This window comes from Desmodus rotundus, chromosome 5 (genome assembly GCF_022682495.2).
Source record: "Desmodus rotundus isolate HL8 chromosome 5, HLdesRot8A.1, whole genome shotgun sequence".
Lineage (NCBI taxonomy): Eukaryota > Metazoa > Chordata > Mammalia > Chiroptera > Phyllostomidae > Desmodus > Desmodus rotundus.
Genome location: NC_071391.1, coordinates 4,126,499 through 4,140,363, shown reverse-complemented (window position 1 = coordinate 4,140,363; position 13,865 = coordinate 4,126,499). Strand labels below are relative to the sequence as shown.

General features: G+C 56.1%; 1 protein-coding gene across 4 annotated transcripts; it reads left to right on the top strand.

Moving 5' to 3' along the window:
- Nucleotides 1-1,598: 1,598 nt before the first annotated feature.
- ANKRD13D (ankyrin repeat domain 13D) lies at nucleotides 1,599-13,306 on the top strand. 4 transcript variants are annotated; one of them, XM_045183306.3, is made up of 15 exons: nucleotides 2,530-2,832; nucleotides 3,379-3,514; nucleotides 3,621-3,745; nucleotides 4,760-4,805; nucleotides 4,888-5,031; nucleotides 5,263-5,452; nucleotides 9,870-9,936; nucleotides 10,338-10,429; nucleotides 10,636-10,697; nucleotides 10,830-10,920; nucleotides 11,827-11,984; nucleotides 12,111-12,227; nucleotides 12,309-12,472; nucleotides 12,551-12,642; nucleotides 12,940-13,306. In XM_045183306.3, the coding sequence occupies exons 1-15, from the start codon at nucleotides 2,743-2,745 to the stop codon at nucleotides 13,151-13,153; spliced, it is 1,788 nt and encodes a 595-aa protein (XP_045039241.2). In that variant the 5' UTR covers nucleotides 2,530-2,742; the 3' UTR covers nucleotides 13,154-13,306. The 4 variants fall into 4 exon arrangements, with proteins under 4 accessions (XP_045039239.2, XP_045039241.2, XP_045039240.2 ...); XM_045183305.3 differs by having other exon boundaries at nucleotides 2,532-2,832; nucleotides 10,338-10,419; nucleotides 10,802-10,920; XM_024574385.4 differs by having other exon boundaries at nucleotides 2,537-2,832; nucleotides 10,338-10,419; nucleotides 10,790-10,920.
- The last annotated feature ends 559 nt before the right edge of the window (nucleotides 13,307-13,865 follow it).

Genomic DNA, 13,865 nt, shown 5'->3' with positions numbered 1-13,865 from the left:
AGAATCTGGACAACACTCTAACCCACTGAGCTACCCGGCCAAGGCCTCTGGTCAGCTTCCTTTTCTCTGAGTCCCTGCCCTGCATCCCCCTTGGGGGATGTCTGTTGCTGCCCACCCCATGTAGGGCTCTGCTGGGCAGGGTTCAGGGACCCACCGCCGAAGCAGTGTGGCAGGTGGTGAAGGAAGGTGGCTATTAGAGGTGGAGGCTAAGGAGTCTGGGAAAAGATCTTTTTGGGTTTTTTAAATTTTATTTTTAGAGAGAGGGGAAGGGAGGGAGATAGAAACATCGATGTGCGAGGGAGACATGGATCAGCCTCTCACGCCTCCAACCAGGGACCTAGCCCACAACCCAGGCATGTACCCTGACCAGAAATTGAACCATAGACCTTTTTGCTTCGAGGGACCACACTCAACCAACTGAGCCACACTGGTTAGGGCAGAAAAGGCCTTTGAACTGGGCTTCTAGAGTTGGGGTGGGGAGGTGGGGGAACATTTCTGATTCAGGGAAGGGCCAGGCAGCTGGGAGTGCTTCAGGCTGTCCAGAGCACTGCAGGAAGGAGCCAGGCCTGGGAGGCCTTGAATGCCAGGCTCAACCTGGCCCAGAGCCCAGCGTGCACTTTGTGACTACTGAACGAAGAAGGGAATGGACGTGGAGGCTGAACTTGGATAGGCTCAGGGAGGTCCTTGCAGACCCTGGACAGGGGCTGGCGTGATGGGAGCTGGCTGTGGAATGAGTCATTGGTCACCGTGTGTGCGGGCCGCATGGAGGGAGGCAGCGAGACAGCTTCTGTCCAGGGAAGAGACGCCACTGCGGAGAGGTGCAAAGAGGCGTGATGGGAAAAGCACGGCCTAACAGGAGTGGGCGGGGCTTAGGGGTGGGGATGGGGGTCCAAGATGCCACGGGGGAGGTCCATGGAGCCATTTGGAGTCATGACAGAGGGAGGAGAGGCACCACTGTCCTGAGGGAAAGGGCGAATGTGGCTGGATCTGGTTTCAGACACACTGACTCGATAGCATGGGACACCAGGCACAAAGATGTCCCAGAGGGAGCTGAAATGCAGTCACAAAGGTGGCATCTAGGTTCTGGTGGGAACAGACAAGCCTTCAGCCAGGGAGATGCTTGATGGGGTTGGGGGTTGGGGGAGAGGAGAGGCCCTGGAAAAGGGTTGAGAGGTCAATGGAATCAGGAACCAAGGGTCAGCGGGAGGTGTGTTCACGAAGGCAGAGGTCAGAGATGCTGGGCCTGAGAAAGTCCTGATAAGGCTTGGGGAAGGGGCAGCCCATTTTAAGAAAGGTGGAGGCTAAGGAGGGCTGCCGCAGCGACAGGCAGCAGGGCCTGACTGTACAGGTCTGGGCATTCAGAGGCCTCTGCGCTGCTGTTAGACCCAAGGACATTATAGTGACCTGGTAACGCCACAGGATGGGGTGGCAAAGTGACCCTGATTGCACAGGTGCCACCTAGCCATGTGAGAGGGCAGGGTGAAAATGGCGACCAGCCTCCCAGACCAGAGAGTAGCTCAAACTTCCTAGATGAAACTATCCAGCCTCCTGCAGGACTGGGGGCACCAAGTCCTCCGACCATTTTGCCAACAGGGACACTGAGACCAGAGGGTCAGCCTTGGTCAATCTTGGCGCTGCCTCATCACCCAGCAAGACCAGGACCAGACCCCTGGCTGAAGCCCGGGTAACAAGGCCAGCGCCTGGCCAGGGCGGCCTGCACCTTGGTTCCGCTGTGGGTGAGGGGCCGGCTCTGATTTCGAAACTCTCCGTCCTCATGACACTCGCAACAAAGGTAGGCTCTGCAAAAGGGATCCACGCGGTGGGTAAAAGCCCTTCACGGTGAGCAGTCATTCACCAGGAGAGGTCTAGAGCTAGCCAGGCCTCCTCTCCCCACTCCCCAGTACTCCTGTCTCTGACTCCAGAGCCCCAGAGGGGCGTCCCCCTACATGGATGGGCTGTCTTAGGGTGCGGCCACCACCAGACGGGCTCCTGTCCCTGGGGTGGGTGTTTCATGCTAAGCTGGCCATCATTTAGAGGCATCTTGAAGGTGCCCGGGAGGCTAGCCAGCACCTCCCGCCTCTCACCCGCACTCACAGACATAGTCGGTGCCCATAGTGAACGAGGGTAGGAAGCGGGCGAGGGCTGGGTTACGAAGACAGCGGGTGAAGGGGGAAACGGGCAGGACAGTCGCAGAAATAGGGCAACCCAGAGGGAGCCGAACGGCGGCCTGCTGCGCACGCACTTCCCGGTCCCATTCTCCGCCCCTCGCCCAGCCACCCCACCCCTGGGCCCCCTCCTTCTCTTGCCGGACACGCAAGGAGGGGTCTGCGCTGGGCCTGGGACGCCCCCTGCAGGCCGCGGACGGAGCTGTAGCCAGGCCCCGCCTTCCGGACCGCCTCCTGCAGACCCTCGTTTCACCGAGGCGGGTGAACACCGGGGCCTGGCTTCTCCCGGACGCGCATAACTGCCCCGGCTGCCGGGCAGCGCCCCCGGCCCGACCCCCCCGCGCACCCCTCCGGGTGCGGTTACCATGGCTGTGGGTGGCGAGGGGCGCGAGGTCCGAGGCCCCGCCCCGGCTCAGCCCCGCCCTCCCGGCCCGCCCTCCGCGCCGCCTGCGCCGCCGCCGCCACTGCCGCGGAGGTGCCGGGGTTCAGGGGCTGCGGTGGGCGTAGCTCAGACCCACTGAAGCTGGGCCGGAGCGCCCCCGCCACGCCCGACCGGGATGCGGTGCTAAGGTCCAGCATGGCCGGCCCTGGCCCCACCTTCCCGCTTCACCGGCTCGTCTGGGCGAACCGGCACCGCGAATTGGAGGCCGCGCTGCACAGCCGCCAGGTGAGGCCCGCCGGGCACTCCGGCCGTCCTCCGGGCCCCCCAGCCAAAGCCGTGGTCTCCATCCTGAAGGCCTCTGGTCCCTGCTCAGTGCCATAGCCGCTTCCCCGCTCACCCTTCCCGGCCTGATCGAAGCCTAGGTGATCTGCCCCTCTCGCTTGAGCCTCTTGGCCTCGGCTCTCAGCGCGCGGCCTCGCGCGTCTCCCGGCTTCACACCGCATCCAGCCTCTGATCTCTCGCCGCACCACCTCTGAGCAGGCTGAGAACCGGCAGCCTGGTCCTTAACACCCGCAGCTCCACCTCTGCGTGACCAGGCCCCACCGCTGGGTCCCCAGCTCTGTCCCTGGCAGAGCACCGGAGAGGTGGGCAGGCCCTTCCCACCTGCCCCTTCCCCATCCCTGCAGGGACAACCAGGCTACCCTCTGCCATTTCCATCGCCTATCTGCCTTACTTATTTCTCATAGTGACTCCCATCCCTGCCCAGCCCAGTGGTCTTCGTATCTCTGCCTTTCCTTATTTGCCCTGTGCTGAGTGTCCCATTTCCCCCAGCATGACATTGAACAGGAGGACCCTCGGGGGCGCACCCCCCTGGAGCTGGCCGTGTCCCTGGGGAACCTGGAGTCTGTGAGAGTCCTCCTTCGACATAATGCCAACGTGGGCAAAGAGAGCTGCCAGGGCTGGGCAGGTACTGCAGAGGGCAAAGGGGTTCCCCTGAGGCTGACCATGCGGTTGGTGAGTGGCCAGGCCTGGGGTCATCGAGAGAGTGCCACTTAGCAGCTTGGTGCCCCCAGTCCTGCAGGAGGCCGTCAGCACTGGGGACCCCGAGATGGTGCAGCTTGTGCTCCAGTATCGGGACTACCAGAGGGCCACACAGAGGCTGGCCGGCATTCCGGAACTGCTCAACAAACTCCGCCAGGTACAGCAGGGTGCAGAGGTGTGGCCAGTAAGAGGGGTGAGATGCCATGGCAAGGGGCTGTGACACACTGCGTGGGGGTCACCCTGGTCATGTATGCCATGCTTGGCATCGGAAGGGAACCCAGCTTGTGCAGCATGCTTTCCCAACGCTGTTGACAAAGCCCTCTCTCTTTTGACCCCAGCCCAGGGTCATGTAGGAAAAAGGGGAGTACAGGCCCACGTGGACAAGGGTGGGCCCTTTGGGAGCAAAGTCCTTCCCAGCATTGAAGGTCTCCTAGTGCCAGAGATCTCAACAGAGCTTTAGACCACGGGCTTTCTGGTGCAAGCATTTTTTCTGGAGGGAGGATTTCATCCGACTCTACAGATGTGGCCTGGACTTCTGGAATACCTGTCCACCCCTCAAAACATGCGGGGTTGTGGCTGGAGTTGGGGCTGGAGCTGGGAGAGCACATTACCTCCTGCTCCCCAGGCCCCGAGAGGGTCCTTGTGTCCGCTTTACAGGAGAAGGTTGTGGGACCCAGAGCAGGCAGGAGCTCCCCCAAGGCCCCCCAGTGGGCCAGTGGCCAGGTTGATCCTGGCACCCAGGCCTCCAGATGCTTATAGTCGAGTGCAGGGGTGTCAAACTCATTGTCACCGGGGGCCACATCAGCTCGAGGTTGCCTTCAAAGGGCTGAATGTGATGTTAGGACTGTATAAATGTAACTGCTCCCTAACTGTTAAGTGAGAGCTTGGCCCTGCGGCTGGATAAAAACAAGGTGCCTGGCCGGATAAAACAAGGTGGAGGGCTGGATTATGCCTGTGGTTTAGTGACTTAAAGACCTTTTCAGGGCCCCACTTGGCCCACCGTCTCCTGGGTGGAGCGTGGTTGCGGTGGGGGCAGTGTGGGGCCCTGGTAGTGCATCAGGACTTGCTGAAGGGCTGGGCTCCCAGAAGCGGGGCTGCGGACAAGAAGCCACCCAGGCCCACTGGCCCCCCACATTAGGCATGGCCCTGACGGTGCTCTGGTCTATCCCAGGCCCCTGATTTCTACGTGGAGATGAAGTGGGAGTTCACCAGCTGGGGTGAGTGGGGACTGCTCGGCTCCCAGGGACCTGGGGTGGGGCCCTTGGGAAAGAATGCTGGTGACCTCTGCGCCCTCTGCAGTGCCCCTCGTGTCCAAGATGTGCCCGAGCGATGTCTACCGGGTGTGGAAGCGGGGTGAGAGCCTACGGGTGGACACCAGTCTCCTGGGCTTCGAGCACATGACCTGGCAGCGTGGCCGGAGGAGCTTCATCTTCAAGGGCCAGGGTGAGCTCTGGGCGGATTACTGCGGGTCTTGGAGAGTCTCCTGTCGCTTGTGAAGACAACGCTGTCCTTTCTGTCCCCTGTTCAGATGTGGAAACAGAGGTTGGGGGTGGAGGGGGCACAGGGGCTGAGGCCACACCCACTCGGCAGCAAGTGGCTGAGGGTACCGGGATGGCTCTCCGCCCACCGCGTGGGGCCTACTGATTCCCCCCTCACTCCCCCACTGGCTGGCAGAGGCTGGAGCCCTGGTGATGGAAGTGGACCACGACCGGCAGGTGGTTCACACAGAGATGCTGGGGCTCGCCCTGCATGAGCCAGAAGCGCTGCTGGCCGCCATGCGGCCCAGTGAGGAGCACGTGGCCAGCCGCCTCACCTCTCCTATCGTCTCTACCCACCTGGACACTCGAAATGTGGCCTTTGAGAGGTTAGTTGGGGCCTGGCCACACTGTGGACGGTGCCCTTGAGGTTCCTGCTTCAGGACTTTGGGAGGTTAAGCCCCTTGCAGGGGCTGCCCAAATGGGGGTCAGGGCCAAGTGTCCCCCTGAGACTGGTCACCTGTGCATCCTGTGGCAACCTTTGAGCTCGTACATGCCTGTCCGTACTGGAAGCTGGCTTCCTGGGGAGGAGGCTAGGTCAGGGTGTCCCCAGTTCCTTGACTCCTGACCTCACATTTTCCCATAAAAACAGGGTTCAGGCTGTGGTTCAGGGCAGCTGTTTGCACCCAAGTCGGCTCCTCAGTGCACGGCTGTGCCTGGGCCAGAGTCCTCAGTGCGCAGCCTCCAAACCCGACTCTCCGGGCCAGTGTCATTTCTGGGCCTGCATGTGCCCCAGTTCCAACAACAGACTTCAGAACCACTTAAAAGGGAAACCAGTTTTACTGAGATATAATTTTCATATACCATCCAGTTCACTTGTTTCAAGTGTACAGTTGAGTAGTTTTTAGGACATTCACAGATACGTGAATTTTAGGGCATTTCAATTTTAGGGCATTTCAGTTTTAGGGCACCTCATCACCTCAGAAAGAAACCCCGAAATACCTATCGACCCCATCCCCTGATCCCTCACCTCCATCCCTAAGCAACTACTGATCTGCTTTCCGTCTCTCTAGAGTTGCCTGTTCTGGACATTTCCTGTGAATGGAATCATATAATATGTGGTCTTTTGTAATTTACTCCTTTCACTTCGCATAATGTCCTCAGGGTTCATCCAAGTTGTAGCATATAGCTACTTTGTTCCGTTTTATGGCTGAATAGATGAATATTTTATTCATGTTTTGTTTATTCATCCGTCCTTCGACAAACGTTAGAATTACTTCTGTTGTTGGACCATATGAAAAATGCTGCTATAGACATTAGTTGTATGGATCTTTGCATGGACGTATGTTGTGATTTTTCTTGGGTATATACACCTAGGAGTGGAATCTCCGGGTCACGTGGTAACTGGATGTTTAACTGTTTGAAGAACTGCCAGGCTGCTTACCAAAGGGGCTGCAGCATTTTCCATTCCTGCCAGCCGTGTGTGAGGCTTCCAGTCGCTGCACATCCTCCCCAAGCCTTAGCATTCACTCACTTACTTAGTTTGGATTTTAACCATCCTATCGGGTGTGCAGCAGGATCTCATTGTGGTTTGGATCTGCATTTCCCTGGTGACTACTGATGCTGAGCATCTTTTCACATGCACTTTGGCCACTTGTGTGTCTTCTTCAGAGACGTGTCTGTTCAGACCCTTTGCCCATTTAAAAAAATGGGTTATCTTTTTATTATGAAGTTGTAAGAGTTCTTTACAAATTCTACACATAAGTCCCCTATCAGATAAATGATTTGCAAATATTTCCACCCATCCTGTGGGTTGTCTTTTCATTTTCTTGTTGAAACACAAGAAATACTTTGAAACACAAAAGTTTTTAATGTTCGTGAAGTCCAGTTTACTTATTTTTTTCTTTTGTTGCTTGTTATGTTTTGTTGCTTATAAACTTTTAGATTCATATCAAATAATACTTCACCAAATCCAACCAAAGTCATGAGGATTTTCTCCTGAAAGTTTCATAGTCTTTGCTCTTACATTTAGGTCTTTGCGCCACTTTGAGTTAATGTTTATATATGGTGGGAAGTACAGGCACAACTCCATTCTTCTGCATGGGGCTCTCCAATTGTCCCAGCACAATTAATTTTTTTATTTTTAAAATATTTTATTTATTTACTTTTAGAGAGAGGGGAAAGGATGGAGAAAGGGAGACATGGTTGTGTGGTTGCCTCTCGCACGTCCCCCACTGGGAACCCAACCCATAACCCAGGCATGTGCCCTGACTGGGAATCGAACCAGCAACCCTTTGGTTCTCAGGCCGGCACTCAATCCACTGAGCTGCACCAGCCAGGGCTCTTTTCTTTTTTTAAAAAAAATGTATCGGTTGACTTGAGAGAGAGAAAGAAACATTGGTTTATCCGCTTATTTATGCATTCATCGGTTGCTTCTTGTATGTGCCCTGACTGGGGCCTGAACCCACGACCCTGGCGTATCAGGACAACGCTCCAACTGCCTGAGCTACCCTGCCAGGGCTTGGGTTTCTTTTATTTCTTTTTCTTGCCCAGCTGTTTTGGCTAGAATCTCCAGGAAAGTGTCGAACAGAAGTGGCAGGAATAGACATCCTTGTCGTTTCTGACCTTGGGGGACAGGAACTCAGCCTTCCACCATTAAGTGGGGGTGCCCTTTATTAGGTTGTGGAAGTTTCCTTCCGTTTGTTCTTGGTTAAGTGGGTTTTTTTTTTTTTATCATGAAAAGGATTGGATTTTGTCCGATGCTTTTTTCTGTGTCTGCTGATAGATAGGATCCTGCACCTTGAAAACATTCTATTGCTGTGTGTTCTATCAACTTGATTTTCAGCTGTTGAGTCAACCTTGTACTCCTGGGGTAAATTCCACTCGGTCATGGTGTATGATTCTTCTCGTGTGTTGCCGACTCGGGTGGCTAGTGTTTTATACTCGTGTAATGAGGGGTTTGGTCTGCAGTTGTCTTGCGATGTGTCTGGGTTTGGTATCTGGGCAGTGCCTCACAGGATGAGTCAGGCAGCGTTAGCTCCTTGTGTGTGTTTTTGCAAGAGTCTGTGAATAATTGGCGTTCGTTTTTCTTCAGTGTCCGGTGGGATTCATTGGTGAAGCCCTCTAGGCCTGGGCTTTTCTTTGTGAGTAGTTATTTTATTACCACTTCAATCTCTGTACTTTTTACAGGTCTATTAGGTTATTTCTTGAGTTTGTTTTGGCAGTTTTTGTTCCTTTAGGATTTGTCTGTTTATCGAAATTACCAAATTTGTTTGGGTACAATTGTTCGTTGTATTCTTTTATAATCCTTTCTATTTCTGTAGTGTCAGTGGGAACGGCCCCTCCTTCATTCCTGGTTTTAGTAGTTTGAGTCTCGTGTCTTTTCTTGGCCAGTCAGTCTAGCTGAAGGTTTGTCAATTTGGTCAGTCTTTTCAAAGAACTAGCTTTTGGTTTAATTGATTTTCTCTATTGTTTTTCTATTCTGTATTCATTAATTTTCACTCTCACATTTATTATATTATTTCCTCCCTTCTGCTTGCTGTGGGTTTCGTGTGCTCTTTTCCCAGTGTCTTAGTGTGGAAGGTTCGGTTATCGATTTGAGATTTTTTTCTTTCTTGATATCGTCATTTACAGCTATGAATTTCCCTCTAAGCACTACTTTAGCAATGTGCCCTAAGTTTTACTATGTTGTGTTTTAATTTCCATCCATTTCAAAGCATTTTCTGACTTCCCTTTTGATTTGTGCTTGGACCCTTTGGTTATTTAGGAGTGCATTGTTTGCTTTCTGCATATTTGTCAGGTTCCCAGACGTTTGTTTCTGTTGTTGAATTCTAATCGCATTCCATTGTGATTGCAGAACACGCGTGGTGTGACGTCTCTCCTTTAAATTTCACTGAGGCTCCTTTTACGGCCTAGCAGGTGGTCCACCCTGAAGAATCCGTGTGCCCCTGCAGAGCACGAGTCTTCTGCTGTCGTTAGGTGGAGCGTTCCAAGGAAGTCTGTTAGGTTCTGTTTAGAGTGGTGTTCAGGTCTTCTGTTTCCTTGTTGATCTTCTGCCTGCTCATCCTCTCCATTAATGGGGGGGAGGTATTGAAGTCTCTAACTATTATGTTGAATCAGACATACTTTTATTTTCAACTTTTTATTATGGAAAATTTCAAACATATATGAAAGAAGAGAGAATATTATGATATACTCATTACCTAATTTCAACATTATCAACATTTTGCCAATCTTGTTGAATCTGTCCTTCCTGACCTTTTTCCTTTTTGTCTGGACTGTTTTAAAGATTTTATTTATTTATTTTTAGAGAAGGGGGGAGTGGGGGAGAAAGAGAGAGGGGGAAACATCCATGTGAGAGAGAAACATTGATCGGTTACCTCTCACACATGCCCGACGGTGGACGTAACCCAGGCATGTGCTTCGACCAGGAATCAAACCAGCGACCTGCTGCTTTGCGGAACGACGCCCGGCTAGCTGAACCACACTGGTCAGGGCCCCCTGGCCTGTTTTGAAGCGCATCCCAGATGGCATATCATTTCAACAGTAAATGTTTTGCACGTGACTCTGACAGATAGGGACGTCATTGTACCCAGCCCCATTGCCATTATCATGCCTAACAAAACTGACAGTGATTCCTCAGGACTTTCTAGTCCCCAGTCCTTGTTCAGTTGTCCCAGCTGGCCTGTTGCTCAACCCCTGCAGTCTCACAGTGAGAAGGCTAATTGGAAGGGGTCTTTGGAAGGGAAGGCTGTGGCTCGGGTTGGCGGGGTGGATCCTCATGAGCTTCTGTTTCATCTGTTTCAGGAACAAATGTGGTATCTGGGGCTGGCGGTCTGAGAAGATGGAAACCGTTAGCGGCTACGAGGCCAAGGCAGGGGAGGCTAGAAGTGGGGGCTGGGGTGGGAGGCGAGGCCCGGGAGCTCTACTCCTTCTCCACGTCCACTGTGTGGAAGGAGAGACAGAGGAGCTGTGAGCTCCGGAAGCCCAGTGCGGCCCTGGGACTCTGTGGGCCCAAGCACCCAGCCCCTGCTGAGCACGTGGGGATCACCTACAGCATGGGTCCCCACCCAGGGTCCCAAGAGGAAACCAGGACCATTTCCCCCTCATTAGTGACTTCCTGGGGTTCAGACCCTGCCCCTTTCTCCAATGTGGGGAGCGAGGTCTCATCTGTTGTTCCTGGGGATAGCAAGACTTGGGTCCTGTGCTGGTGAGGCTGAGTGTGGGGAACAGTCTCTGAGCCCCCAGCGCCCCCTGTGCTCCCCTGCTCTCCAGGTGTACAGTGCCACCAATGTGGAGCTGGTGACACGCACGCGCACGGAGCACCTGTCTGATCAGGACAAGTCGAGGAGCAAAGGTAAACTCAGGTGCGCCTGCCTGCTGCCCAGTCACACCATGTGGTGGGTCACCTGGGTCTGGGAGGGCCAGTGTATCCGGAGAAGCTGGGAGGTCATCCCATTCCCGCCTGTTCTGTCTCCCACCTGATAGGAGGCTCCCAGGGTGAAGGGTGGGTGGGGACAGTCTGGGAGCAGTGGCCCAGAGTCCCCTGATGGGCCCCCACCCTTCTCCTTAGGGGGAAAGACTCCATTCCAGTCCTTCCTCGGGATGGCCCAGCAGCACTCCTCCCACAACGGGGTGAGCGGAGGCCAGGGGCGGGGCCGGGGCTGCTGGGCAGGGCCGGGCAGGCGCCATCCTGGGCGCTAAGCCAGGTCCTGGGGCCCACCCAGGTCCCTGTGCAGCAGACAGCCAGCCCCACCAATCCCACAGCCATTTCCCCGGATGAATACTTTGACCCCAACTTCAGCCTGGAGTCGCGGAACATTGGCCGCCCCATTGAGATGTCCAGCAAAGTGCAGAGGTGAGGTCTGGGGGCTCCCTGGGGACTTCCCTCAACGACAGGGACCCTGCCTGGCCTTCCTAGTTCTAACTGACTCCTGTCACAGATGGGCCCACTGGAGTGGGGGACCCGCTCACTCAGCTGACATCCCTCTAGACTCCACACTCCTTGGGGACAGGAGCCAGGTCTGTCTTAGCCGTGGTCCTCGGCACCCAGCTTGGGGCTTGGCCCAGAGCACTGGTTGCTCCCCTTTGGGGAATGAGTGAACGAATGGGTGAGCAACACCACCCAGGTATGGTTTTCTATTCAGTTTAAGGAGCACTTGCTAGGGGCCAGCTTGGAGCAAAGTGGGAAGGCCCATAGCCCTACCATCTCCTGGCTTTATGGCCCTGGAGAACTTAGTCTCTAGTAAATGAGAAGTCACACGTGGCCACCTGCTCGCAAGGGTGCCATGAGGGTCTGATGAGCCGTGACATAGAGCTTACAATGGGCCCAGCACCATCCCAGGGATCTCATGTGACTCTCTCAGCCACCCAGTGCATTCGAAGCCCAGCAGTCCTGGCCCGTGGGCTGTGCTGGGCCCACAGGTACTGCAGAGTGGGAGGTGCTAGCCAGCTGCAGGCTGAGGAGGACAGGGCTGCGAGGCCGGACTGAAGCCGGCAGCCCAGCCTTGCCCTCACCCAGACAAATGGAGCTGGCACAGACTGTCATGGCTCCAGCCTGAGCCCAGGGCCTGGGAGCAGCTCGGGTCACAGGGTCAGAAGGACACGAGCTCTTGGGGGAGGCAGGCAGGGGAGGCTGAGCGGAGAAGAGGGTACTCCAGGCCAGGCGAAGGGCAAGAGTAAAGGCAGGTGTCTGCAGTGGGTGGGCTGTAGCAGAGAGGCCACCAGAGGTTCCTTTACCCGCGCCCTATGGTTGGCTGGGCAGATTCAAGGCAACACTGTGGCTGAGCGAGGAGCACCCGCTCTCCCTGGGTGACCAGGTGACGCCCATCATTGACCTGATGGCCATCAGCAACGCTCACTTTGCCAAGCTACGCGACTTCATCACCCTTCGCCTCCCGCCCGGCTTCCCGGTCAAGATTGGTGAGCAGGTGGCCGGGAGGCAGGGGGGCCTCGGGCAGCTCTAGGGAGTGGGGTGGATGCAGCTGCAGGTCCAGGCACAGGTGGGTCTGTGGCTGCAGTGGCTCAGGCGTGGCTATCTCCTCACAGAGATTCCCCTTTTCCATGTGCTCAACGCCCGCATCACCTTCAGCAACCTGTGTGGCTGTGACGAGCCCCTGAGCTCTGTGTGGGTGCCAGCCCCTGGCTCTGCTGTTGCAGCTTCAGGTACTACTGTGGAGGAAGGGGCCACACGGCTTGCTGCTATCTGGGTCCTGGGGTCTGAATGTGGCCCCTCTGCCACCCCAGGGAGCCCTTTCCCGTGTGAGGTGGACCCTGCTGTGTTCGAGGTGCCTGAGGGGTATAGTGTGCTGGGCGCAGAGCGCAGCGAGCCCCTTCGAGATGAGGACGACGACCTGCTGCAGTTCGCCATCCAGCAGAGTCTGCTTGAGGCAGGCACAGAGGCGGAGCAGGTGGGGCGCAGGCAGGGCTGGGCCCTGGGTGTGGGCAGGGGTGGCAGGGGTGACAGCTCTGGGCTCTGGCTGCTACAGGTGACTGTCTGGGAAGCCCTGACCAACACCCGGCCTGGCACTCACCCTCCTCCCCAAGCCACGGCGTATGAGGAGCAGCTTCAGCTGGAGCGGTGAGGTCCTCTGGGACCTACTAGGTCCATGTCTCAGCCATGCCCTCCCTCTGGGACCTGCTAGCCAGGAGGTCCTTGGCTGGTGGGGGCAGGTAGCAGGGAGGTGCTGGTTCCACCAGTGTCACTGCCCACCACCGAAGGTGGCATGTGGGATGGGAAGAGAGGTCCAACTTGTCTCCTCTCTGGTCTCCCAGGTCCCAGCTACCCTGTCCTTTAAAGCCATGTCCCAGCCCTCGGCCTCCTCCCCAAGTCTTGGTGCTCACCGGTCTCTTCTCCCTGTCACATCTTTCCGGGAAGGGCCCTCCAGGAAAGCCTGCAGATGTCCACTGAACCCGGAGGCCCAGGATCCCCTCATAGGACGTCCCCAGCCCCAGCCCCACCAAGCTTTGAGGAACAGCTTCGCCTGGCCCTGGAACTGTCCTCGCGGGAACAGGAGGAACGGGAGCGGCGAGGACAGCAGGAGGAGGAGGACCTGCAGCGGATCCTGCGGCTCTCGCTCACAGAGCATTGAGCGCCCAGCCCCTGGGAGGGCTGTCCGGGCCACTCCCCCACCCGCTTTTGTAACTTATTTATTTATAAACTGTCTGCTACTGAGTTTGCGGCCTGGAGCCCTGGGGGTGGGCTTGCATTGGAGACCAAGAGGGAAATAAAGAGACCTTCAGCAGCAGGCTTCCTTGCTCAATGTGGGGGAGGCTGAGGGGAGACAAGGTCGATGGCCTCAGACCTGCGTTCAAATCCTGGCTGCGACCCCCTCAGCTTTCTGAGCCTCAGTTTCCTCAGCTGTAAAATGAGACCACTTTCCACCCCCCACTCCCTCAGCCACCTGGAGGGTAAAATGAGTCAACATGTGTCGAGTACCCATACAGAGCGGCACTTCATTAAACTCAGCTCTCCTGAGCCCTGTCCCGCTTACTGGAGACCCAGGTCCCCCCTGCTACCCGGTCTCACTTCTCCAGAACCCACTCGTGCTCCTGTCAGGAGGGGGAGGGGCTGGGCTTCCGGACTCTACTTACAGCCAGAGGTCCCAGCACCCCAGGCCTGGGTTCCTGCTCTGAGTCCAGAGTATTCTGTGGGAGTGCTCAAGGCAAGTCACTTCCGCCTGTGACCTGCTCAGCCCTGCCCTGCTCACCTCCCAAGGTGGCCCTGAGGATTCCCGTGAGCCTCAGGGGTTAGTCCTAAAGCCCTGCTGACTTCCCCTGAAGCTCTGCATGTCTCCCAGTGAT

Bases quoted from the DNA above. Each gene is read 5' to 3' on its own strand.
- ANKRD13D (XM_045183304.3), top strand. From the start codon at position 2,743: ATGGCCGGCCCTGGCCCCACCTTCCCGCTTCACCGGCTCGTCTGGGCG. The intron at 5,453-9,869 runs GTTAGTTGGGGC...CATCTGTTTCAG, and splicing joins CGAAATGTGGCCTTTGAGAG to GAACAAATGTGGTATCTGGG. The intron at 10,921-11,826 runs GTGAGGTCTGGG...TTGGCTGGGCAG, and splicing joins ATGTCCAGCAAAGTGCAGAG to ATTCAAGGCAACACTGTGGC.